General features: G+C 47.2%; 8 protein-coding genes across 9 annotated transcripts; 3 read left to right on the top strand and 5 right to left on the bottom strand.

The window, feature by feature from the left end:
* Positions 1-12: 12 nt before the first annotated feature.
* LOC132787814 (protein claret segregational) lies at positions 13-2,743 on the bottom strand. Of its 2 annotated transcripts, XM_060795124.1 has the most exons (4): positions 2,637-2,743; positions 2,212-2,427; positions 1,473-2,158; positions 13-1,413 (listed from the first exon to the last, which is right to left on the bottom strand). In XM_060795124.1, exons 2-4 carry the CDS (start codon positions 2,399-2,401, stop codon positions 184-186), a joined length of 2,106 nt encoding a protein of 701 aa, XP_060651107.1. In that variant the 5' UTR covers positions 2,402-2,427; positions 2,637-2,743; the 3' UTR covers positions 13-183. The 2 variants fall into 2 exon arrangements, with proteins under 2 accessions (XP_060651107.1, XP_060651106.1); XM_060795123.1 differs by lacking the exon at positions 2,637-2,743 and having other exon boundaries at positions 2,212-2,591.
* Positions 2,744-2,869: 126 nt separating this feature from the next.
* LOC132787811 (uncharacterized) lies at positions 2,870-10,724 on the top strand. The gene is made up of 15 exons (XM_060795121.1): positions 2,870-3,383; positions 3,651-4,303; positions 4,360-4,903; positions 4,958-5,496; positions 5,560-5,870; positions 5,931-6,479; positions 6,534-6,837; positions 6,902-7,129; positions 7,186-7,318; positions 7,378-7,493; positions 7,554-7,723; positions 7,784-7,865; positions 7,934-8,173; positions 8,227-8,688; positions 8,753-10,724. The coding sequence occupies exons 1-15, from the start codon at positions 3,101-3,103 to the stop codon at positions 10,139-10,141; spliced, it is 6,003 nt and encodes a 2,000-aa protein (XP_060651104.1). The 5' UTR covers positions 2,870-3,100; the 3' UTR covers positions 10,142-10,724.
* A 110-nt stretch (positions 10,725-10,834) lies between these two features.
* LOC132787816 (vacuolar protein sorting-associated protein 16B) lies at positions 10,835-12,488 on the bottom strand. Its single transcript, XM_060795127.1, is given in 2 exon segments — positions 10,835-12,325; positions 12,382-12,488. Coding segments are annotated over 2 exon segments (1,407 nt in total). The 5' UTR covers positions 12,408-12,488; the 3' UTR covers positions 10,835-10,944.
* A 905-nt stretch (positions 12,489-13,393) lies between these two features.
* On the top strand, positions 13,394-14,883 carry LOC132787817 (zinc carboxypeptidase). The gene has a single exon (XM_060795128.1). It carries the CDS (start codon positions 13,498-13,500, stop codon positions 14,842-14,844), a length of 1,347 nt encoding a protein of 448 aa, XP_060651111.1. The 5' UTR covers positions 13,394-13,497; the 3' UTR covers positions 14,845-14,883.
* Position 14,884: 1 nt separating this feature from the next.
* On the bottom strand, positions 14,885-17,995 carry LOC132785233 (serine/threonine-protein kinase Nek8). Its single transcript, XM_060791227.1, is given in 8 exon segments — positions 14,885-15,026; positions 15,086-15,318; positions 15,377-15,562; positions 15,627-16,305; positions 16,365-16,532; positions 16,577-16,869; positions 16,928-17,066; positions 17,164-17,995. Coding segments are annotated over 8 exon segments (2,541 nt in total). The 5' UTR covers positions 17,865-17,995.
* Positions 17,996-18,115: 120 nt separating this feature from the next.
* LOC132787826 (ras-related protein Rab-8A) lies at positions 18,116-19,597 on the bottom strand. The gene is made up of 4 exons (XM_060795139.1): positions 19,239-19,597; positions 18,864-19,156; positions 18,680-18,793; positions 18,116-18,611 (listed from the first exon to the last, which is right to left on the bottom strand). Exons 1-4 carry the CDS (start codon positions 19,360-19,362, stop codon positions 18,501-18,503), a joined length of 642 nt encoding a protein of 213 aa, XP_060651122.1. The 5' UTR covers positions 19,363-19,597; the 3' UTR covers positions 18,116-18,500.
* Positions 19,598-19,732: 135 nt separating this feature from the next.
* Positions 19,733-21,533, bottom strand: LOC132787818 (E3 ubiquitin-protein transferase MAEA). The gene has a single exon (XM_060795129.1). The coding sequence runs from the start codon at positions 21,420-21,422 to the stop codon at positions 20,238-20,240; it is 1,185 nt and encodes a 394-aa protein (XP_060651112.1). The 5' UTR covers positions 21,423-21,533; the 3' UTR covers positions 19,733-20,237.
* A 261-nt stretch (positions 21,534-21,794) lies between these two features.
* Positions 21,795-23,067, top strand: LOC132787825 (small ribosomal subunit protein uS3). Its single transcript, XM_060795138.1, has 2 exons — positions 21,795-21,943; positions 22,199-23,067. The coding sequence occupies exons 1-2, from the start codon at positions 21,908-21,910 to the stop codon at positions 22,901-22,903; spliced, it is 741 nt and encodes a 246-aa protein (XP_060651121.1). The 5' UTR covers positions 21,795-21,907; the 3' UTR covers positions 22,904-23,067.
* The last annotated feature ends 225 nt before the right edge of the window (positions 23,068-23,292 follow it).

Raw genomic sequence — 23,292 nt, 5'->3', positions numbered from 1 at the left:
CAACCAGTAAAGTAGAGAATCATTGTTCCACTTTATTCATTTATTTTGCACTACAGTAGACACACACATTCATATTATAAATAAAAAGTTAGGACAGTATAATTTGGTAAAAATGTTGAGAATTTACATGTATAAAAACGGTTGTATTTTTTTTGTATCGCATCAACGGAAGGAGTAGTCCATCTAGTACTTCTCACAACTACTGTTGTTGCCCGTGGAAGAGCTATTCAGGAAACGATTGCGCTTTGCCTTGGCCATTTTGCAGGAATTAACGGAGGCAGCAAAGCGCAGCGATTTGACCGATTCCTGAAAGCAATCCTGAAATGGCGACACATTGATGAACATCAGCGTCTTCGAGTTTCCGCCCAGCGATGGCATCAGCAGATGCGTCAACTTCGAGTTGCGATACGGTATGTGATCCTGCTTCTGCAGCAGTGCCAAGATCACATTGGTCAGCTCGGAGAGTGAGCGATTAATGTTCTTCGTTTCGGTCATGCGCGTGCTTGTCTTGGGAGACTCTGAGCCAGCCAAGTCAACTAAATTGATGGAGCCCACACATTTCTCCTTTTTCTCCTCGTGCCAGCCAATTAGCTCAAGCTTGGTGACCGCATGCGAACGAGACGAACGCTCATTGCCAACTGTGGATGCGGTGGCGCGATTCATTTTTGCTGTATGCATCAATTGACGCAGATGATCGGGATCGTGGACAGTCTCTTTAGTTATGTTCGTCACGTAGATATCGTTCTTCACCGAGTCCTTGAGCATGCGGATTTCCATTTCCTTCTGCTCGTTACTCAATAGATCGTACAGCACCTCATTGTAAATCTCCAAGAAGGTGGCCGTCAACTCGTATTCCCAGCCCAAGTTGCGGTAGTTCTTAATCGAGTCGAACAGCAGATCGACAGTGCGCGGAATGACACCCGCGTTGTCGGCGACGCCATCCATAGTGTAGGTCTTGCCGCTGCCCGTCTGTCCGTAGGCAAAGATGCAGATATTGTATCCATCGAGGGCGGACTGAATCAAAGGTGCAACCATCTCAAAGATGTCCGTTTGATTAGAGTTGGGATGAAAGACTTGATCGAAGGTGAACACTTGTTGGCCTATCTTATTTTTAGCCAGACCATCGATGCTCTGCAGCTCCACTGTGGCCTCGTCGTGATATGTCCAGCTGCAAACCATGCGATTCTCTTCCACATCAAGCGGCGGACGAACACGGCAAAAGACGCGTATATTGCCACGCAGATCCATAACGGTGTTGTGTAGGTCCTTGCGATCCATGTTGGACTGGAATAGCTGCTCCCTGCAGATGGCCAGATCTGCAGCCAGCTGCTCATTGTTGCGTATGAGATCCTCGTTGCGGTCTCGCAGTTCCAAGACCTCTGTAGACAGCGCCTCATGTTCGGATTTAATTTGCTGCGAGGCGAATAAAACAAATAAATATGGAATTGATTGAAGTGATCTTCGCTGCCTACCTGGTGTGTGGTCTTTAGCTGATTAAGCTCATCCTTAGTGCGGCCCAAAGAGCTTGTGATTGTCTCAATCTTGCTGGTGTGCTGCTTCACCTGCCGCTGCAAATACTCCTTATCTGTCACTGTGTTCTTCAGTTCCGTCTCAATCTGAATAAGTTTGTTTTGTGTTTCCTCGAGCTGCATCGGCAGTCCCTCCAGTTCACCCATTTCCTCCATTTGTTTGTCCATCTTAGCACGCAGCGCCTTGTGCTTCTCCAGCAGATCATGGAAACGCGCTTTGAAGTCGTACTTGGCTATATGTTTGGTTGCTCCTCCTGCTCCTGCTCCCGTTGCTGCTCCCACAACTGGTTTCGCCTTGCTAATCGCTGGCGCTGCTGCACGTACGCCACGAGCAGCAGTGCTTGTCAGTGAAGAGGAACTGGAAGCAGCGGTAATTGGTCGCTTGGGTGGAACGGAACCGGATCGCGGCACGCGAGCCGCAGCGGATGCTGCAACGGGGCCTGGAGCTGGAGCTGTTGGTGCAGCATTGCGAGTGAACTTTGTCGGTATCGTTGAGAGTGTTGGGGCGCCGGCACGCTTCAAGTTGAGACGCATTTCAGAGACGTCAGAGGCAGAGCGACTTCGTCGCAATTTAGAGCGATTCGGGATGCTGGGAAGTGGCTTTGAAGGCTCCGGCGAAGCGGCGCGAGCTGTAATTGCACAATTGCTATAGCTTGAGTGAATTTACGCATATCTTACTTACCTCCGCGACGTGCCAATGCTTGCGGCAGATTCTGCAAGTTTCTGGTGAGTGGCGGCAATGTTTGGTTGCTGCCTCCAGTTGTTGCATTTAATATGCTGGAATTTGCCTTGATGCGATCTGTGGGTAAAATCGGCTTGATGGGCGGCATTGGCCGCTTTAATGCCGATGGTTTTGGCAAACGTGACTCCATTGCAGCTTCGTATTTTCCACTTTCTTCTGCAAAATTAGAAAAAACTACTAAACTTTTTATCTAAAACAAGCGACGCCAATTTTCCATTCGCGCCGTTAATTTGGATTGCAGGGATGCGTCTTCGAACGGTATTGCCAGATCGATATAAAAATGGGAAAATAAAATGTTTTTTTTTTTTTGGTTTTTTTTCCAACACTTATTAAATTAAAATTAAACAGTGTCAGCTCAAACTTACAATAATAATCTTAGCATGCCACATTGTTTCTACTTGTTTATATTCAACCACCTTACATTAATTTATTGTTTTATAAATTATATTACACTTATTGGACAAGCCAATAAATGCTAAACCAACCAAATATTATTTATCATGGTAATTAAAAAAAAATTTCCAATGTGAATGGTTTAAATAACCAAATAGTGATATAGTTATCCAGACACAAATCAATTAAACAACTACATTGCTGTTGTTTTTGAAAACAGAAAATAATCGATTTTGATGTGCTCTGCATGAAAACAATAGATTATCGCATTCGCTCGATTACTTCGACTATATCGATTATTTTCGATGCGATAACAAAATGTTCGCTATGGAAACATAGCAATTGTCAAAAGGAAATTAAAATTTGATTTGTGCAACAAGAAAAACGCTGACAGCGACCAGGCGACCAGCGACCGACCGAGAAAACTGCTTAAGCGATGGCGCTGCCTGAGCATGCCGAGCTCAAAGATTTGCAGTGCTTCGAGCTGCGTCCGCTTATTACCAATTTCAGCTGTAAGCTTTCCGCCGTCACAGTTACACCGTTTGATGAAAAGCAATTCCTGTGCCTGGTCAGCGAGGAAAATGAGATTGTGTTGCGCTACATTAGCCCTAGCGGTGGGGCGCAGGAGGTGCTCAAGATGATTTCGTGGTTTCGGCGCACCAATCGTGTCATCCATGACGTCTGCTTTGATCCTGCAGGCGTGTGGCTCTTGGTTCTGTGTAAGTATGTGTGTGCGAGTGATGGACAATGGGTGGGGGAGAGGTTTGGCCACTTCGTAGTAAAGCCTAAAATTACTTTGTTGCTGGTGGGTGGTGGAAGGGGGAATGTGGCCAAGTGCTTGCGTGAGTGTTTGAGTGTGTGCGATTTACATTATTGATTTTCTTTGGCGCATTTTGTTTTGATTTGCTGCTTCTTCAGCTCGGCATGGGGAAATCTATTAAAGTGTTACTGAACCCAGCCCATGATTGACTCTATTGCATCAACAGGTTTCGACAATACTCTGCATATTGTGCCCGCTTTATCTCTGGTCGACAAGTCGCACAATCTGGACACATGTTCGTTGTATAGCACCAGCCAGGTGACATCCTACATCATCCCGTTTGTGGGTCCTCATGAATGCCCTAACTCCAAGAAGTGCCCAAACCATTCCACGGCTCTCGAAGAGCAGCAGCAACAGCAGCAGCAGCAGGTGGATGAATTGGCGGAGCAGCTGCAGCATGTGGGGCTAGATAAAGAAGCTGTTGAGAATATGGAGGAGGAGCCCTTGGGTCACGAGTTGCCTGAACATATGCTGGCCAATCCCCAGCCAGCAGCTGCAGTGGCAGCTCCAGAGGGCGGAGCAGGTGCGGAACAATCTGTCCAGCATAAAGCACAGCCTTTTGATGCCACGGGCAACAGCCAAGTGATGGCCACCTCATTCATGGCCTCAAAGACCTGTCCTTATCCGCTCTCTGTGGTTTGGTGGAAGACTTCCAGCGGATTGAATCGTGCCATCATTGGGTATTCGGATGGCTCCATCTGTTTTGTGGGTCTTAGCCCCAATTGTCCAATGATTGCCAGCACATCCATCCAAAATGGTTCAGTGGTGCGCTTGACCATTTGCAAGGACAGTTCAACGTTTGATGGCGTCATGTTGCTGGTAAGTTGTCTCTATTCTCTCTCACTTCAATTTATTCATTCAGCTTTTCTCTTCAGATTACTTCATCGCTGAAGGAGCAATTTAAACTCTTGCTCGAACAGAAGGCTATTAAGTACGTATATCCTGGCGACAGCTCGCCCACAACACGCGAGGGCGCCTGGCAAATTGTCATGGCCGTGCACTCGAGGCATCAGAATGCTTCGGGCAACGATGCGCGTCAGAGCAACAGCTCTGATCCAGCTTCCGACAGCAGTCAACTGGAAGAGGATGTTTTTGCGCCTCCTGCCAGCGCAGATGAAGTGGCGCCCAACACACAAACAGCGCCGCCACCTACTGCGGCTACGGCTACGGCTCCTGCTGCTTCCGTTGCCTCTGCGCCCTGTGAGAGCAGCACTTGCTTGCCACCAACGCCGCCTCCTGCGCCGCCTTCGTACAGCGAAAGCAACGCGATACGTTATCAACAGCAGCTGACCGGTAATAGCTTCGATGGCATTCTGCCAGCTACGAGGGCGCGGCTTGCTTCGCTCAAAAGTCTTGGCTCCAAAAAGCTGCAGGCCATCAAGATGCGTCTGTCAGATCAGCGGCAGAAGATTGATGAATGTGCGTAAATCAGATATATATAAACTATTTTACTAAAATATACATTTATTGCAGTTATGCCCGAGTCAAATGCCGGAACGTTGGCAATCATGGACTCGCCATCGGTGACGCCAGAACCATTGGGAAACACTCAGGGCTCCTTCTACAACATTCAGAACCTGCGCAGCACGTATTTGTTGAGTGCGCTGCACAGCAACAGTTGCAGCCTGACGGTGCACAGCATCGATATCAATTTGAAGCCATTGTTTCTGTATAAGATTCCCAAGCACTGTGTGGATATACTCATTAGCTCTAACATATTGTATGGTGTGCAATACGTAGACTTGCACAACAACAATGATTCGGCCAGCTCGACAGCTGCCTGTTCTCTTGAGGAACCCGTCGTGGCTAACACCGAGAAGGAAAGTCTGGATGCGGACACCGAGAAGCTGGAACAGATAGAGCAGGGCACCAGCACCAACAAAAGCGACGAGACAAGCGCAACAACGACGAGTGCATCAAGCATCGATCAAAGCGAAATGCCCACCAACGCCATCAATGCGGTCAGCGTCATCAGCAGCGCGATGGCTTCACTGCATACCACCGACGATGATGTAAATCTGACTTTATATATATTTTTTACATACAGTCCAACACTAAATGAATCTTATTTACAGCGCTTCAATCACCAAGCGCAGCTGGCGCTCTTTCGCTTTGAGCAGGAGACTGTGCTTCATCTTTATCAGATGGCACAGTTTCGCAACGAGAGCAATCCTGTTGAGACGCTATCGAAGGATGAGCGAGCAAAGGCATTCGAGATCAAGGACATTCACACGCCCATGGACTATGTGCAGTTCTACGAGTCTGCAGATGTGAACAATGAGTTCTCGCTGCGACAAATGGAGATTATGCAGGGCGAGTTTCCCAAGATCAACTACGATCCCTGCTATGTTATAACCAATAAGAATGTCTACGCCATTCAACTCAAGTACGTTCTTGATTTAATCGTTTACTTCTCTCTGGTTATACTGTAATGTTTTCTTTACAGAAAGGAACCATTTGAACTCTTCCTGGATGCGGCGCTGGTGAGCTCATGGAATCAGTGCCGAGAGTTTTGCAATACCTTCGATCTGTCGTTCGAGCACTGCATTGAGTTTGCCGGCGATTACCTGCTGCGCCGCAAGAAGATCACTCAGGCCTTGATCACGTACAATGTGGCGAGAGTGAAGCCAATTAGAACTGCTCTCAAGCTGGCCATGTATGGACATACCTACGCATTGATGCAGTTGAGTGCCATGGCCCTGAAATCGTCGTATTTGCTGCGCTCTCGCCACCTGTGTCATCCGCTGCTGAAGAGCATGCTATCGGATGTCACCTATCGCCACTCTGAAGATGTGCGCAGCATTCTACCGTTGAGTGTGAAGGATGAGGACACGGTGGTCAACAGTGGCATATCCTGCAGCGACTATCACTATGGCGTCGACGAATCAATCAGTGCGCTGCAAATGTCGCCTTCGTCGCAGTTTCATTTGGCCAATTTGTTGTTAATTACGCTGGCCGAGAAGGCTGTCAATGACAAGAACTATTTGCCTCTCTGGTAAGTGAGACATATTTCGCATTTGGCTTCTTATTAATTCGATTGTATTTGCAGGAACTTCTTGGTGAGCAACAGTAAATACCATACCAACATGACGAGCATTGTCCTCTGCCAGAGCGGACTCTTTTCCTCCGCCATCATATTGGCCAAGGTGCGTGGAGTTTGCCTGGACACGTTCAATGCCTTGGTCAGCGTTGTGGGCCAGGAGTTCGGCTGGTACAATGAGCTCAACGTGTGTCTGTACAATCTTAGCCAAAACATTTTTATGGAGACTATCACATACTTGCCGCTTGTGTCCATGGACTACTTTACTTTCATACAAGATAAACTAGAGCACATTCGACCCTGTGTGCTGCAGGTAAACCTCGATTATTTCATTGATTTATTTTGAGTAACTATCAATGTTTTTGTTTCATTTTCAGCGTCTGTCTGCGCAGCTTAATCCCTTTGCAGCTGCATTGCGTCCCATTGTATCATACAGCTGCAGTTCCTCGAGCAACAATGACAATAATGCGCATCTCTTTGAGTTCTGCAAATGCCTAATCGAAACCTATCTGGCCGTGCTTATTCACATGGAGTCGCAGCGCGTCAAGTACGACTCCATTGTGAACGCTTTGTCCAACTTTCGCATTAATTATGAGGACAATCAGGCAAGTCTAGCAGTAACAGTTAAACAAACAGATTACTAAAGTAATTTCTATTGCAGTTTGCCATTGCAACGTCGCGGTTCAAGCCAATCTCGGCAGGATGCGCCTACTGCGCCTGCGTTGTTGATGGTGTCGCCTACTTCTGGGGCTCCAGCGGAGTGCCCTGCTGCTTTAGCGCGCAGAAGTCAACGGGTAAGCTGCCTATGATTGCTGCATCTGCAGGGAAATAACTCTCTTGGTGCATTCTGTAGAACCGCCGGAGCCTGCACATGCTGTTAAGACATTGGAGCTGCTCTCGCAACTCAACTTGGAAGTACATGCGCTCAAGTGTGGACGACAACATACTCTCATATTGACCAACAATGGCGTATGTGTCTAGTGTGATATTTAATTACCGGATATTGTTAATTTGAATATCTTCCATTAGCTGTACGCCATGGGCAACAACAGCCTCTGCCAGCTGGGCATTGGCCAGCACATGCAAATGGCGCTGCAGCCGATGTTGGTCACAGGCTTGGATGGCATGAACATCACCTTGCTGGAGGCAGGACAATATCATAATGCAGCCGTTGTTGATGGTAAACTCTATATGTGGGGGTGAGTATCTTATTTAACATTCTTTTATTCTTTATTATTAACGTATTTGTATTCTTTTAGCTGGGGCATCTATGGCCAGCTGGGCAATGGCAGCTGCGAGAACATTGCAACACCAAAACTAGTCAGTTTCTTCAAGTACAAGGTGCGCACTTGTGAATCTCTTTAACTGATCTTCAACAATATTAATTGTTGCTTTCATTTCTCGCACAGAAAGTCTTGCAAGTTTCACTGGGACATGCGCACAGTTTGGTGCTGTGTCAGACAATCCACAATAATTACTCAGAGGCTAATCGCTGTGACAACGAGCTCTTTGTGTTCGGCTCCAATCATTTTGGCCAGCTGGGCATTGGCAGCACGGAGCAGTCGGAGACTAAGACGAGTCTGCCACTCCGCCTCAACCTGGGCAACAACTGCAGCTTAAGACTGATACATACGAAATTTTTTACAAATGTAAGTGGAGGCAGAATTCTTTGGATGTTACAACTGATCAATTGTGTTTGCAGTTAGCTGTAGATGAGGAGGAACGCATGTACACATGGGGCAGCTCGCCACAGGCGCTGCGTCTGGCCAATCAAATAAAGCGTCGTGCCAACGCCAAGCAAAAGTTGGAGGAGAATCATCAGCGCGAGATGCTGAGCAAGCGGCTTGAGGAAACCCTCGTTCCAGCCAGCAATAGCAATAGTGCTTTAGTGGAACCGACTACATCCTACGCTGCGGTGGTCAATGGTGCAATTCCTAAGGCCCGAGAAGAAACCAAAGAGTCCAGAGAGAATGAGGCTATAGCATCGAATGCGACTGAGACTATTGGCTCAAAGTTGACTGCGTCCACAGAGGCAGAGTCGAGCACTGCGGCGCCAACGACTGTTCCTGTAGCTGCAGCACCGCAGGTCACTGAGCCAGATCCAACGGAGCACATGACGCCACATCTAGTGGACACTAGCGAAGTGGCTGGTCAAATACTTCAGGTTGCTGTCGCACTTCAGATGGTCTTAAGAATCAGTCTAACGAGTGTATTTCTTTCTATTTTAGATCTCCAGCGGACTGTTTCACTTTGCTCTTATATCGTCGACGTGTACGCTGTATACTTGGGGCAAGAATCTCGAGCATCAGCTAGGCACTGAGGATAAAGATCGACGCGCCGTCCTAAAGCCATCGCCCATCGACAGCATTGAGAGGCCGATGTACGTGGATTGTGGAGCGGACTTCACGCTAGTCATGACCACGGATCACATCGTGAAGGCCTTCGGTGGCAATTCGAATGGACAGTGTGGACGCGACTTGGGCGCCAGTCTGGATCGCATGCGTCAGCGTGTGGTCTGTCTGCCAACCACCAAGCGTCTAATGCGATTCGAGAGCCAGTGTGTTGAGGCGCCAGTGGAGATTAATTTGCCACGCCCACGCATCCGTCTTGATCAGGAACCAGTGCGTTACTTAAAGGTGATTCCGCCGTATCAGCCACACTTTCTGCAGCAGGCGAACATCAACTTTGAGCACCGCAATTCCATGGCCACGCTCAACAACTACAAGTCGAGCACGGAGCAAGCTGGCACAGGCCAGGACTCTGATGATTTGCTCAGCAGTCTGGAGAATCTAAGCCACAACGATGCCAGCTATTCGTTCAATGCAGCACACATGGCCAACGATGCCAACAGCTCGTTGGATCTCGACTACTCGCCGGAGGAGCAAAGCTATCTACCCTTGCCAAACCAGCCAACGACTGCGGCAGGCATGACGTGCAATAAGGCTGCGCTACTTGGACATGGCATGGACGATGTTAGCACCTGTACGCCCAGCACGGAAGATGGCGGAGAGGGAGCCGGAGCATTGCAGCCGCTGCGGCATTATATACACTACTGCCTGTATGCCTTCCACGGCCTGTACAACCCAGATAAAATGGGCGAATGCTCGCGGGCGCAACGCAACGAGTATCGCATTCGGATCTGCATGCTCAACTTTCGGTTCGTGGAGGCGTTCCAACTCTGTTTGCACAGCTGCGACAGCGGCCAGCGCACACTTAAGCTCTTCGAGTACTTCAGCAAGGACACGGGCTATGTGCCGCTGCATCGCTCGGATCTCAAGCATCTCATCTATCACATGTGCGTGCACTTTCTGGAGCGCAAGTTCGATATGCTCGAGTGTGAGCGCTACTTCATGGGCGATCTCGACTACTATTGGCTGGAGCTGGCGTATGTGTTTTACTTCAACAACAACAACTCGGCACTTGAACAGAATCTCAACCAGAAGTTCAAGCAGCTGATTGCCGCAACCGATAGCAATCAGTCTACGTCGTCAAGCAACGAGAATGTGCTGCAGGACACCGATGCCATTTTTGATAGCTTCACGGTGAAGTTCAAGACGATCCTCTGCCAGCGTCTGCTCAGCTATTGTGATGCCGATGCGAACAATGCCAGCAATTAGCATTGGCGGATAAATTGGCGTCGTCGTCGAGGGAGAAGGTCGAGGGAGTTGTGGTTCTTGCTTTGAATTTTCCTAGTTAATCCAAAAGTATTCTCGTGTCTCTTTTAATTCACTTGCGCTTAAGTTAAAAGTTTGTGTTTATCCTTCTCCTTAATTGTTTATATTCTCATTTCCTTCGAAGATTTTTAAAGATTTGTTGTGAGTTCTAGCAGATCCCCAGATACCGATCCACAAATAGACCAAAGAAAGATCAATATTGGCGTCATTTTTCACACACACCCATATAATACATATGCATAAGTAAATAATACATATTATGATTATTATACCATTAATCTATTATCTATTACCCGCCCACACACACACACACACATACACACATGTTTATACTTAATTACATAATTGTTGTTTGCGGTTCTCTGCGCATATTTATATAAATAGCTTTTATAGCGATGTTATTTAAGAGAAATATTTAAGGCAAACAAATTGTTTAAAGAATTTAATTTTGTAGTGCTTTGTTTGCTATTGGCTTTAATTATTCGAAACGCTTTTTGTTCACTCAATAAAAATATACAAACAAAAAACAAAAACACTATACAATAAATACACCACAAGGACGGACCGATCCTGACTTGGGATGGAAGAATAATCTGATAACAGAGTCAACACCATTTTTTAAATTGATATTCGAATTGTGATTTGCAATTATTTAATATATACATACAAGGTTTTCATTTAAATAGAGTTATATGATTAACAAAAAACTCATAAAAAATACATTTATACAAAATTGATTGTGCTTCCTAAAGTTTTAGTTTAATATTGTCCGTTGTCCAGCGCTTGCTTTGCAGTGACTTCAGTGCGTTCTCACAGTAAAACTGCTCCTCGGATCTCTCGGGCAGCGACTCCCTTAGCTGCTGCAGCTCCTGTTGCTGCTTCAAGCTAACCATGGCATCAATCACCGCCTTGATGCACTTCACTCGCTGAGCCAGCGCCAACTTCTCGCTGCTGTTGCTCATCTTGGAGAGGAACAGCTGCAGCACCGTGGCAGGTGCTTGCAGCTCAAAGAGGCGCTGCACGGCCAGCGCCAAATCGAAGCTGATGTGGAACTGCCGAGACTTAAGTGGATGCCAAGTGGACACACGCTCAAAGATGCACTCCAAGTCCGCATAAGCTTGCGCCTGTGCTCGCTCATTCAAAGCCGTCCACTCGTATTGTGCTGGCGAGATCTCTTGATCGGCAGCAAAGCGTTGTGGCGAGGTCACTTTCAGCATGTCCTGATCTTTCCAGTTCTTGTTCTGCGCACAGCACACGTAGAGCAACTCAATGGGAGTTGCATGCTCACCAAACTGGTGCGTTAAGCCTTCCTTTTCCTGAAGCAACTGCAGCTAGAGCGCGGCATGAAAGACTTGCTCGTAGAGCGGAATAACGCCCACTCCGGCCTTGGCATAGGCATCGATGAGACGTTGCAGTTGCTGCTTGCGTGCTGCGATGCCAGAGCAGGCCATGGCAGCTTGGAACTGCTGGAGAGCTGCTTCCTGGTGGCGGCCAAATCGTTGCAGCGTCTCAATGTAGCTGCTTAGGTCTCCACTTTGACGCAGATAGCTGAGATAATGTTCCAGCGCCTTGGGCCGTTGCTCCAGTATGCCATGGAATTGAGTGGTGTTCAGTGTGCGCTTGAGGAAGAGCAGCACACCAATCACGGCATCGCCACCGTTAGCCAGGGCCTTGTCCAGAAGCTGTTGTTTTTCCAGCAGTGACTTGAACATTTCCAATGGCGCCACTTTGCCGTGAAGTAGCTTCTGGGCGGTCGCCTCCAGATTGGGACTGTAGAGCGTGCTCTGTATTTGACGACGGAGCAGCTTGAGCTCCTCTTCGGGAGTTACGCCTTTGGGCATGACGTGATCATCCAAGGTTTGTTCCTGCAGTACTAACTGAAGCGCCTCATCACTTAGTATCGCCTTAATCGAGAGATGGTTGAGGGTTCCCAGCGCCGCGCTGTTGTCGAAACTCGCCTCAGAAATAGTGTCATCGTTGAAGATTGCATTATTTTCGTGTTTCGTGCTCAGCTTCGTGTGTCCCGCAGCTGCTCTTGCTGCACCATGGCCATCGGCAATATCTATGTCATCGTCGTCATCGTCGAAGCTAAAGGCTGCCCTCGAGGAGCGATTCCAATAGTGTTCGCTAGCAGAAAAGGTAAGTTTACAATCTAATTTTGATTATAACACTGTTTAACTTACTCTGCATTATCAAATTGTGAGTCCATTGGATTGTTCTATCGATGCATTGAAGCTTTTGACAATAATAAACAATGCAAAGTCGATAAAATATACCAAAACAGAAAATATCGATAACTGTCAGCTAGATACACTTCAACAGATATTCCGATAAATTTGCACAACGCGTGAACAGAAAACGGGCGTCATTTTAAACAGCGCGTTTATCCGGGTTTTATACAAAAATCTAGTCGCCACTGATTTGTTTAATATTTCTTTTCAAGTGCCTTCCTCCTTCCTGTGGTTAAAATTTCTATAAAATTAGCGTAAAAGTGCAAGATAAAAAAAAAAATAACGGTGATTTTGGTCATATGCAGAGAGAGAGAGTTTATCAAAGCTCCAAAGACAACGAACAATCCTTGAGGTAAGTATTGTTTTATGTTTCTATTCGAGAGCGTTCCTCTCAGTGCTTAATATGTATTTCGTTAAAACCAGCGTAAAAATTTGCGAACCAAAAAAATTAACGGTACTTTTGACCATTCGCATAGTGAGTGTGAGTGTTTGATCACACTTAAAAATACCGAAAAACCGTTGTGGTAAGTGTTGGTATTTTAAAATGTTTTCTTTTTATGAACATCACAAAACAGCTGAGCGCACTATGATTAACCAGGGCTGCTAGCTGTATAACATACATTATGCGCGGGCGCAAATTTAATTTGAAATTGTTGAATTCAGAAGCGTGGATATTACCAATAAATTTAAATAAGTTAGCTCGATTTCTATGTCAAATTAAATCATTACACATTATTCGGAATGACAATGTGACCAGATATTGAAATTGCTTATCATTTAAAAATAAAGCGCGTTGTCTCGTATTAAAACATTGTTCCATATTGATAAACAAGTGATACACATACAGAAGCAAATAAATTTTGAAATTCGATTGTTTTTGCCTGTCATCTGTTTATTGCCGTTGCTTTTGCACATCATGCCAGTGCTCTAATCATCCATGCTCACCTATACATATGCGTTATCACATACACACCCACACGAATGGCAAAAAGCCTTTCTTAAAGGTTACGTTGATAGCCGCAGGGCAGATTAAAAATCTAAAGTGGTTTTGTCTGTCGCAGAGTGAAGATGTACCTCCATCCGCTGCTGTTATTACTAACAGTGGTTGTGCCCACTGCTTGGGCTGCTAATTTCTGCACCAAGTCCAGCCAATGTGCATTGGGAGTGGATTCCTCGTCAACAGCAGCAACAAATGTTCCAGTGCAAGCGCGTTACGATTACACCCGTATCTATAACGTAGAGCTGGCCACAGCTGAACAAGTGAAGCTATTCCAATCACTGGAAGCCGCAAGCGACTCGTGCAGCTTTATGGGACATGCGCGCGCTCCTGGACAGAAGCTAACTATAATGGTGGCTGGACAGAAGGTGGCTGACTTCGATGATCTGCTGCATAGCTACAACGTGAGCCACCGTATCCTAAACTATAACTTCCAGGATCTGATAGATGCTAGCTATGCTGAGGTTGCTCCTAATAACACGCCTGCTGCAGAGTTCGATTGGAAGCGTTTCTTCCAGCTGGAAAGCATTTATGGTTGGCTAGAAAAGCAGGCTCAAGATCACCCGGGAGTGGTTACGGTATTGGATTTGGGATCAAGCACTCAAGGACTGCCCATAAAGGGAGTGCGCATAGCCTTCGGTTTTGAAAACGTTACCAGTGTGTTCGTCGAGAGCGGGATTCATGCCCGCGAATGGATTGCTCCTGCGACGGCCACCTACTTCATCGATCAGTTGCTTCACTCCACTGATCCTGCAGTGAAATTCTTGGCACGCTCTCACAATTGGTTGATATTTCCCGCGGTGAATCCAGATGGGTATCAATACACTTTCAATGGGGATCGCATGTGGCGCAAGAATCGCAATCTCTTTGGCATCTGTCGTGGTGTGGACTTAAATCGTAACTTTCCATTGAGCTGGAACAGCACAGGAGCCAGTGGCAACCCGTGTCATTATGATTTCTCAGGTCCATCGGCTGCCAGTGAAGTGGAAACCCAACGCATAATTCAATTTCTCGAGGCACGAGCTGAGTCAGATCGCGTTCGTACTTATCTGGCACTCCATAGTTACTCCCAACTGATCATGTTTCCCTATGGTCATTCGGCGGAACGTGTTGAGAACTATTCGGATCTCAAGGAGATTGGTCAGAAGGCATCGGATCGCATTAAGGAGATAAGTGGACGCGTCTACAAGAGTGGCAGCATCTATGAGACCATCTATCCCTCGAGTGGAGGCTCCAAGGACTGGGCGCATGGCCAGCTAAAGATACCCATTACCTTCACCTTTGAGCTTCGCGGACCTCCGGAGAGCGAAGAGCTGTTTATCTTGTCGGCCAAGGAAATAGAACCAACTGCTCGAGAGGCTTTTGCAGCGGTTCAGACAATTCTCGACGAGGCTGCCAAGCGTGGATATTATCAATAAATTACAACAGAGCCTTTAATAATGATTGCAGATACATGAATTATGCGGGGAACTATCCCTCGTAAGAGGAAATAAGCGGCGTGGTGGTGTCCACCATGACAAGCACGCTGTGGGCCAGGGGAAAGATATCCGTCACCTGGACATAGTAGCCACGTTCGCACTGATCCTTGGAGGAGTACAAGCTGTAGGAAGAAGTGTGAATAATAGTTGAAGACAAGGTAATTTGGATAGGGATACTTACGCCAAAATGTCGATGGGCTCTGTAATCAGCTCGGACTTGTAGACGGAGGCCAAGAAGTTGGTGAAGGCAGCCGTGTTGTTGCCCAGTTCTAGCTCCGCATTTGGTGTGCAGACCTCAAGCCCCAGACCGCTGTTGCTAGAACCGATCTCGGGCAGTCCATTGCGAGTGCCCCACACCGTGATGATATTGTCCTCGGAGGCAACAATGGTGCACTGATCATTGCAGTTGGCATTCTGTGAATGAAGAGCGACATTTCTAGTCGGGGATTATTGATTAAATTGTTAGACCAACCACAATATAGCGCGCACGCATGGATTCCACGAGAGTCGGCTGCTCCACGGCATTGCAGTGCCGTATGCCACGCTGACCTTCCTTATTTCTGCCCATGGTGTAGACGTAACCTCCCTCGACGAGGAACACAGAGTGGCTGGACGAGAAACTGGCTTTCAGTACCTTGTGGGGCAGTTGAATCTTTTTCTGTTGACAGAGCAGTTTGGTTAGAAAACGCGATCCAAGTTTATAAGCTGCAGTCACGACTTACGAATGCTGTGATCTTAGCGGGACGGCTGAAACCCAGCTTGTTGTAGTTGTTGTTACCACAGGCGTGCAGTTCCCCATTAGTAAAAAGCACAGCAGAAGTGTCCGGCCCGCAGTAGATCCTTAAGGGCTTGCTCTTCACATGGGACAGCAGCACCTTCTGCGGGTGCTTTAGCTGTTGCTGATAGTTACCCAGACCGAGAGCACCATGAATACTGGTGCCCCAGACATAGACGGCGCCCTCGCGGCTCAGAGCGATGACATGATGTAGTCCAGCGGCAATCTGTTCAATGCGGACATCAGCCAACTTGGCCACCAACTTGGGACTGTAGTAGTTCTTCTGCTCCTCGTGGCCCAAGGCATAATGCATGTTACTGCCGCAGCTCAGCAGATTGCCCGACTGCGTGAGGAAAACAGTGAAGCCTTCGCCAGCACATGCGCTAACCAGATGATAGTTCCGCACACTCTGCACCAATCCCGGATAGTGCTTCCAGGTTTCCAGTGAGGTTAGGCCCAGCTGGCCGTGGATTCCTTCGCCCCAGGCGTAAGCGGATCCATCATCGTTGATGACCACAAAGTGAGACTCGCTCATGGTGACGCAGACGATGACTGCCTTAGGCGGCAGCTGAATCGGACTCATGCTGAAGCTGTTGCCAAAGGACTTAAGCTGGTAGAGCACAGAACTGTGCGGGAGAGAAGCTGATATAGAATACGATTGAAAAGTGCGAATAAAAAAACTTACCGCTTCTCAATGATCTCATTGGGCGCCACAGTCTCAGCGCTCATCAGTTTCCTGGTCTCGGTTTGGGCTGTGGGCAGCTCCATGGCCAAATTACTACAGCTAGTGAAGAGCGAGGTGGGAGCCGAGAGCAGACTGGCATTGCCACCGAGACCGTCCTCATATGAATAGCTGAGGAGGAGGTAATTAAGCAACATCTTGGTGATCGAAGCCACGGGCTTACCCCTTGTTTTTTGCCTAGACTGCGAAAGATCAGCGGTATCCAATAGACCAGCACCTCAGACGCCGTAGGACGTCGAGAGGCTTCCACCTGAAGCAGATTGGCCATTAGGCTGCGCAGACCCGAGGTGTAGCCATTAGGCACCGGGGTGTAGGAACCGGCCATGATCTTGGTAACCAGCTCGGACAGATTGGAGGCGGCAAAGGTCTTCTTGAGGCAGCACAACTCACCCAGAATGCATCCCAATGCCCAGATGTCGCTCTTGTTGTCGTACTCCTTGCCCTCACACTGCAACCAAGACAATCCTGTAGAGAGTAGATCTCAACAAGGAGATTCAACCACTTACCATCTCGGGACTGAAGTAGTAAGGCGTACCCAACACAGTCTGTGCATGTATCTTGGTGTTCATGATCTTGGAGATGCCAAAGTCGCCGATCTTGACGACGCCACGCTTGTTAAGGAACACATTGGCCGTTTTAAGATCGCTGGGGAAGGGAAGCTCAGTTAGGGTGACTCTAAACTTATTCTTGAACTAACTTTGATACTTCTTTTAGAAGAAATCAAATAACTTTGTTTCCTTACCGATGCAGTATGTTCTCCGAGTGCATGTAGTTGATGGCGCTGGAGATCTGCTCAAATACAGCAATGATGTAGCGCTCTGGGAAGTGTTGCTTTCCCTGACGCTCAGCAATTATGTGAGCCAAGGTGCCACCATCGGCGTACTCCATTTCGATGAGCAGCGTGTTGTCTTTGATAAAGCTGCCCAGATAGCTGACAATGTTGGGATGATGTAACTTCGAGAAGACCTCCACCTCGTTCATGGCCAGATCGCGACCCGGGGGCGATAATTCACTCAGATTGATCTGTTTGAACACGATGTGATGGCCATCGAACTTACGTCTGTAGAGAATGGCAATGCCAAAGGAGCCTTGACCTACGACGCGCACCTTCTCATAGTTGGCCAACTCCGTGCCGGCTATGTTGAGCGCTTCTTTGGGCACAGCCAGCTGCTGAAGCTCTGACTGTTGCTCCGGCGACTGCGGCGACAAATGGCTGCTAGACATGGCCTCTGCAAGAGATGTGCTCGGTGCAGCTGCCGCTGTTTGTCCGTCTGTTATGGTGAACACTGAGGGCAGCACCCGAGTAGCTAGCTTGCGAGCGCCGCACTTTTTTTGAGCCCCAGCCAGAGGCAGCTGGAGAGAGGTGGTGGTCAGCGTAGTGGTGTCTGTTATGCGACCATTGAAGATGGGCAAGGAGTTGGCCTTGTTGCGGAACTGCTTCATGACCGTCACCAAAAATCGAACTGCAGCTAAACTATCTATTTTGGTCGTCGCATTGGAGGAGTCATCGTTGTGGCCAGCGGTGGTTGCTAGGCAGCTAATTGACAGCCAGTTGCCAGTTTGATTGGCAGCCGTTTGAATAACATTTCGAGAGATAATGGTAATTACTTGTTCTATAATTGATCAGCCGGAAGTGAAGTGCAACCCAGTCGGAGTACTTTAAAAGTTTGTAATTGTAACTGAATCGAATCGTTTGTTACAGGCGGCTTACATTCAGATAGCTAAACCATAATGTACAATACATATTTATAGTATAGTTATTATAATTAATACATTATATATATACGAGTGAGTGTGTTGTATGTGTGTGTGTGTGAGTGTATGTGTGTGTATTTGTTCTTAGCTTATCGAGTTGTTACAATATGGAAATCAGAGAGGCGACTATCGTGTATTTATATCTGCACGAGAGTATGCTAAAATATTTATGCTATACTTGGACTATCTTAAAAATGCACAATCTGTATCTAGATACATTTCTCTCTCCCTCCTCCTTTTCCTGTTTCTCTTTCTCTCTTTTCACATTGACTTTTCATGCATTTCGCGGTCTATAATTGTAATCGATCGTTGAGTCTGGCCAAACTAACAGGTGCAGCGATTATCCCCAGAGAGGCTGCCCAAGCTGAAGGTGCCCAGGCCATTGGAGCCGGGTGACTTCTTGTCCTGCTTCTCATCGTTGTCAAAGTTGTCGCCCTTTCGAATAGAGAATGTCGTACATATGTATAATAAATGCAATCCTGTGTAATGTGTTCTCTACTTACTCGTCTCTCACGCTGCTCGCGTATTTTGCGGGCCAGGGACAGAAAGGCGTCCTCAATGTTGATGTTTGACTTGCATGAGACTTCGAAGAATGGCATATCAAAGTTCTCGGCAATCTGCAGAGGCAACAACAACAATTTATAATTAGCAAATGTATTCATTGAATATTTTATGAGACTGACTCACCTTTTCACCTCTCTCCTTGTCGACCATGCGTTGTGTCGTTGAGCATTCGCATTTGTTGCCCGCCAGCACTTTGACAACGTCTGGCGAGGCATTCTCCTGGATGTTGCGCAACCAGTAGGACAAATTGTTGTAGCTCTCCAGATTGGTCACGTCGTACATGAGCAGAATGCCCATGGCGCCGCGATAATAGGCTGTGGTTAATGTCCGAAAGCGTTCCTGTCCAGCTGTGTCCCAGATCTGCAGTTTTATGGGCACACCATCGAGATTGATGAGTTTCTGTTTAAAGTCGATGCCTACGAAGACAAAAGAGAAGCCAGATAAGAGATGCCAAAAGAATATATATATAGTATATATTAACAGCTTTGATCCACTTACCTATGGTGGAGATGTATGTGTCGTAGTATTTCTCATCGCAGTATCTGTGCACGATGCAAGTCTTGCCCACATTGGAGTCGCCTAGAACGAGCACCTTGTAGGTGGCCACAAAGTCCAATGCCATATTGACGTATCGAGACGTATTACCAGCTCAGTTTGGAGCGGGTTTCAAATTGCTTTAGCTTTTCGCTTTTGTTTGTTGCTCGGAGAGGAGAGTCGAGAAGTCGGGTTGAATTACTGCTGCTGCTGCTGCTGTTGATGATGATGGTGGTGGTGGTGGAGGGTTTTCGTTTGGGTTTTTTTTTGGCCGTGGGGGTTGTTTGTGTATCTGTTTGTTGTTGTTGTTATTATTATTATTATGTTGCAGCTGTTTTCGCTGTAGCTAAAGCTGAGCCTGCATATTGCAATCGCATTCGATATATACACAAGGCATATTTCACAGCTTCCAATGCATGTTCTCTGTATCTTTTTCGAAATAAAAGGCAGACACCGTCTCACATTCGCTTACTTATTTATTTATATTGATGATATATTTGTTGTTTCCACTTTGTCGAGCAATTTAATAACGTCGTCGTCGTCCGCCTGCCACACAACGTGAATCAACAACGACAACTGCTCCAACTGCTGCTTCTGGTTCAGTTTCAGCATCAGCTTCTGCTCTGCTGCTGACGAAAAATCAATAGAATGGCGACGGCGCAGCGTCGAAAGAGACTTGAATCCAAGTATCAACAACAACAAATGTGGAGTCAACAACTACAGACAATCGTAATCGAAATTCAAATGCGCAGTTCACAGTTTGAAGCGCCAAAAACTTAAGAACTAGATGCAATACAGAGATGTATCATAATACAGATCGTAATCATCCAAAGAAATATATCGTGTATAGTCGACTCTCTTCTTGCTTAACATACTTTGTAATTATAATAATAATAATAGTCGTAATGATTGATTGGTTTGATTAAACAAAGTGCAGCAGCGGAATTCAGTCCTGGACTCCGCTTACATGATAAACACCTTCTCGATCTTGGGTTTCGTGAACTTCACATTGGTCACCGGGCAGGTGGTGGTGCCATCCTCTTTGGTTATCTTCCTGATTGCCTGCTGGCCATAGATCTGCCCATTGGGCAGCATCATTGGCTGATTGTGCTCGTTGAGTGGCAGCCCGGTGACGCGACAGATGAGTCGACTCTGCACACAGTGCGAGTATGGCAACTTGAGCGCAATCCGGTTCAGATCCTCCTGGCAGACGGGACAATTGAGATTGCGGCAGGTCTGAGAGTAGCATTGTGGCGTCTTCAGTGCCGATAAGCCCGCCTGCACAGCTGCTGAGAAGACCGAGGTATTCGACAGTTGGAACAGGCGATAGTTCTCATGGCGAAAGTCCAGCACGAGTTGCTCCCAGCGCTTGGGATCCATGTATTTCTTGCAGTGCTCCAGTTGCGTATCGGCGGGATACGCGAGCAGTGCCATCACATGGCATATCTCATTCAACTGTGTCTTCTCGTAGGCCGGGAAGTAGCGTCTGGAATGCTTGACGGCCTCGAAGCGTTGATTCTGACGCACAAGCTCAATGAATTCTTGCACACGCAGACTAAATTCAATGGTCGAGTTGATTTTGCGCAGTTTTGACTTGTTGTCAATGCACCAGAGCACACATTTCGTGGTGCTGTGATTGGCTAAGTCGTCTTCCACTTCGCGCGATGTCTGGAAGATGTCCAAATTGGTCAAGTGGCGCACATCCGATCTGGCGGCCAGCTCTTCAGCAGTCTCGTAGTAACCCATGCGCAACAGATGCTCGATGACCAGACGATCCAACCGTATGCGCTTCCATTGATCCACCGAACCCTGGCAAACTTCGCCCGAGCTGCGAGATTGAGGCATGATGCCCTTGAGGTGCTCCAACTTACGTTTGCAAATCTGTGTGACGCTCAATTCGTCGGTGATACTTTCATCTGCCTTGCGCTTGAGCACTTGCAGCTTCTGAGCCACATTGCCCATCAGTTTGGTCACATCCGATAGAATGGGGGGCTGATCAGCGTCCAAGGCTTTTTCCACTTGTCGCGAGACGTTCATCACCTGGTCAACTTCACGGTCGATTATCTTTTGGGCTGAGCGAAAGCGTTTGTTGAGTATTTCATATGGCACTTTTAATGTGGCGTGTTCTAACGCCTTTATTTCGGACATTTTGCTTGTAGTTTAATCGTTTCGTTTGGTTGTTACAATTTATTTTCGTTTTCAATAATGAGACGCAATTGCTTGCTGCTTTGTTCTACAGCTGTGAAATTATCGATGCACTTATCGACGCCAGCTGGTCATTCGGTCAAATTTGGTTCATTTTAAGTGCAGGCACGGATGATTTGGAAGCGCCAGTAATCGATTAATGTGTAATAAACACATTTTATTTACGGTAAGTTAGCAATCGTTTTCAGAGCTGGTTAATATTGTTTAATTTTTATTGAATAATTTAAAGAAATCTAGTGGCTCATTTCAGCGGGTTTAAGTGCTCTAAATGAGCATGCAATGCAGTCATATCGATATTCAACTATCGATATACTGGCGAGCAACCCTGCCGATGGTAAAGCAGTGCAGTGGCGTGACAGCCATGTTATCGGTTAAGCAGGGTGGTGTCTTTCTTTCTTTTTGACCACGTTCCGTGCGAGTCGTATGAAATGAACATGAACCTCACAATTTCGAAGAAACGTAAGGTAAATAAGCGAATATTGCATTGGAAATTTGTTAGAACGGTGCATCGCATCGGTACGTGTTGTTAGTGCATCAAGTTGTGTGAGAAATCGGCGTTGTTTGTGCAAAATACGATGTCGAGACAAAGTTAACCTCAAACTGCGGAGCACCCGCTTCACGCCTTCCAGTTTGGTGACAACAACAATGTGTTGAGCAAGTGCTGTGTTTTAATGTGGTGAATGTGAACTAACCTTATATTATCCTTTCGCAATTTTCAGTTCGTCTCCGACGGTATCTTCAAGGCGGAATTGAACGAGTTCCTGACTCGCGAGCTCGCTGAGGATGGTTACTCCGGTGTTGAGGTGCGTGTGACCCCCTCCCGCACTGAGATCATCATCATGGCCACCAAGACCCAGCAGGTTTTGGGCGAGAAGGGTCGTCGCATTCGCGAGCTCACCGCCATGGTGCAGAAGCGTTTCAACTTCGAGACTGGCCGTATCGAGCTTTACGCCGAGAAGGTCGCCACTCGTGGTCTGTGCGCCATCGCTCAGGCTGAGTCGCTGCGTTACAAGCTCACTGGAGGTCTGGCCGTCCGTCGTGCCTGCTACGGTGTGCTGCGCTTCATCATGGAGTCTGGCGCCAAGGGCTGCGAGGTTGTTGTGTCCGGCAAGCTGCGTGGTCAGCGTGCCAAGTCGATGAAGTTCGTCGATGGTCTGATGATCCACTCCGGTGATCCATGCAACGACTACGTCGAGACTGCCACACGTCACGTGCTGCTGCGCCAGGGCGTGCTTGGTATCAAGGTCAAGATCATGTTGCCTTATGATCCCAAGAACAAGATTGGCCCCAAGAAGCCACTGCCCGACAACGTTTCCGTTGTGGAGCCCAAGGAGGAGAAGATCTACGAGACCCCCGAGACGGAGTACAAGATTCCCCCAACCAACAAGCCCCTGGACGATCTGTCTGAGGCTAAGGTTCTGTAAACTTAAGTTTTACTACTGTTAACTGAAAAGAGCAACAAACAACATCAGCTCAGCAGCAATGCGCTAAATACAAAACAACAACAACAAAAACAAGAGAAACAGACAAAATCATCAATGCAAATGTGTGTGGATTTTAATAAACAAATGTAATAATATTTAGTAAACACCTCAGCTGCGGCTTCGACATCGTCATAAGCTTTGTCATCATCATCCTCATTGATGTCTCGTTTTGTGCAGTGCATTTCGAGGGCTGCTCCATCAGTTGCTTGATATCATCAGTTGCATCTCTTCAAACCTGTTTGGCGATGTTCCTTTTGGCCTCCTTCTTGCATTTCCAGTGAAGCGGAAATCAGCGATTAAAAAGCCGCAACTGATTTATGCGCTTGTCC

The sequence above is a fragment of the Drosophila nasuta genome, chromosome 2R (genome assembly GCF_023558535.2).
Source record: "Drosophila nasuta strain 15112-1781.00 chromosome 2R, ASM2355853v1, whole genome shotgun sequence".
Classification (NCBI taxonomy): Eukaryota; Metazoa; Arthropoda; class Insecta; order Diptera; family Drosophilidae; genus Drosophila; species Drosophila nasuta.
Note: the sequence above shows the minus strand (reverse complement) of the source record. Positions and strands in the feature narration are given on the sequence as shown.

What these genes read in the sequence shown, in the direction of transcription:
- LOC132787814 (XM_060795124.1), bottom strand. Translation starts at nt 2,401, where the DNA reads ATGGAGTCACGTTTGCCAAAACCATCGGCATTAAAGCGGCCAATGCCG. An exon ending in AGCATTGGCACGTCGCGGAG is followed by an intron (nt 2,159 to 2,211) that starts GTAAGTAAGATA and finishes GTGCAATTACAG; the next exon opens with CTCGCGCCGCTTCGCCGGAG. An exon ending in AGCTAAAGACCACACACCAG is followed by an intron (nt 1,414 to 1,472) that starts GTAGGCAGCGAA and finishes TTCGCCTCGCAG; the next exon opens with CAAATTAAATCCGAACATGA.
- LOC132787811 (XM_060795121.1), top strand. Translation starts at nt 3,101, where the DNA reads ATGGCGCTGCCTGAGCATGCCGAGCTCAAAGATTTGCAGTGCTTCGAG. An exon ending in TGCATACCACCGACGATGAT is followed by an intron (nt 5,497 to 5,559) that starts GTAAATCTGACT and finishes TCTTATTTACAG; the next exon opens with CGCTTCAATCACCAAGCGCA. An exon ending in ATACGAAATTTTTTACAAAT is followed by an intron (nt 8,174 to 8,226) that starts GTAAGTGGAGGC and finishes TTGTGTTTGCAG; the next exon opens with TTAGCTGTAGATGAGGAGGA.
- LOC132787817 (XM_060795128.1), top strand. Translation starts at nt 13,498, where the DNA reads ATGTACCTCCATCCGCTGCTGTTATTACTAACAGTGGTTGTGCCCACT.
- LOC132787826 (XM_060795139.1), bottom strand. Translation starts at nt 19,362, where the DNA reads ATGGCATTGGACTTTGTGGCCACCTACAAGGTGCTCGTTCTAGGCGAC. An exon ending in ACAAGGAGAGAGGTGAAAAG is followed by an intron (nt 18,794 to 18,863) that starts GTGAGTCAGTCT and finishes TTGCCTCTGCAG; the next exon opens with ATTGCCGAGAACTTTGATAT. An exon ending in GCGAGCAGCGTGAGAGACGA is followed by an intron (nt 18,612 to 18,679) that starts GTAAGTAGAGAA and finishes TCTATTCGAAAG; the next exon opens with GGCGACAACTTTGACAACGA.
- LOC132787818 (XM_060795129.1), bottom strand. Translation starts at nt 21,422, where the DNA reads ATGTCCGAAATAAAGGCGTTAGAACACGCCACATTAAAAGTGCCATAT.
- LOC132787825 (XM_060795138.1), top strand. Translation starts at nt 21,908, where the DNA reads ATGAACATGAACCTCACAATTTCGAAGAAACGTAAG. An exon ending in CAATTTCGAAGAAACGTAAG is followed by an intron (nt 21,944 to 22,198) that starts GTAAATAAGCGA and finishes CGCAATTTTCAG; the next exon opens with TTCGTCTCCGACGGTATCTT.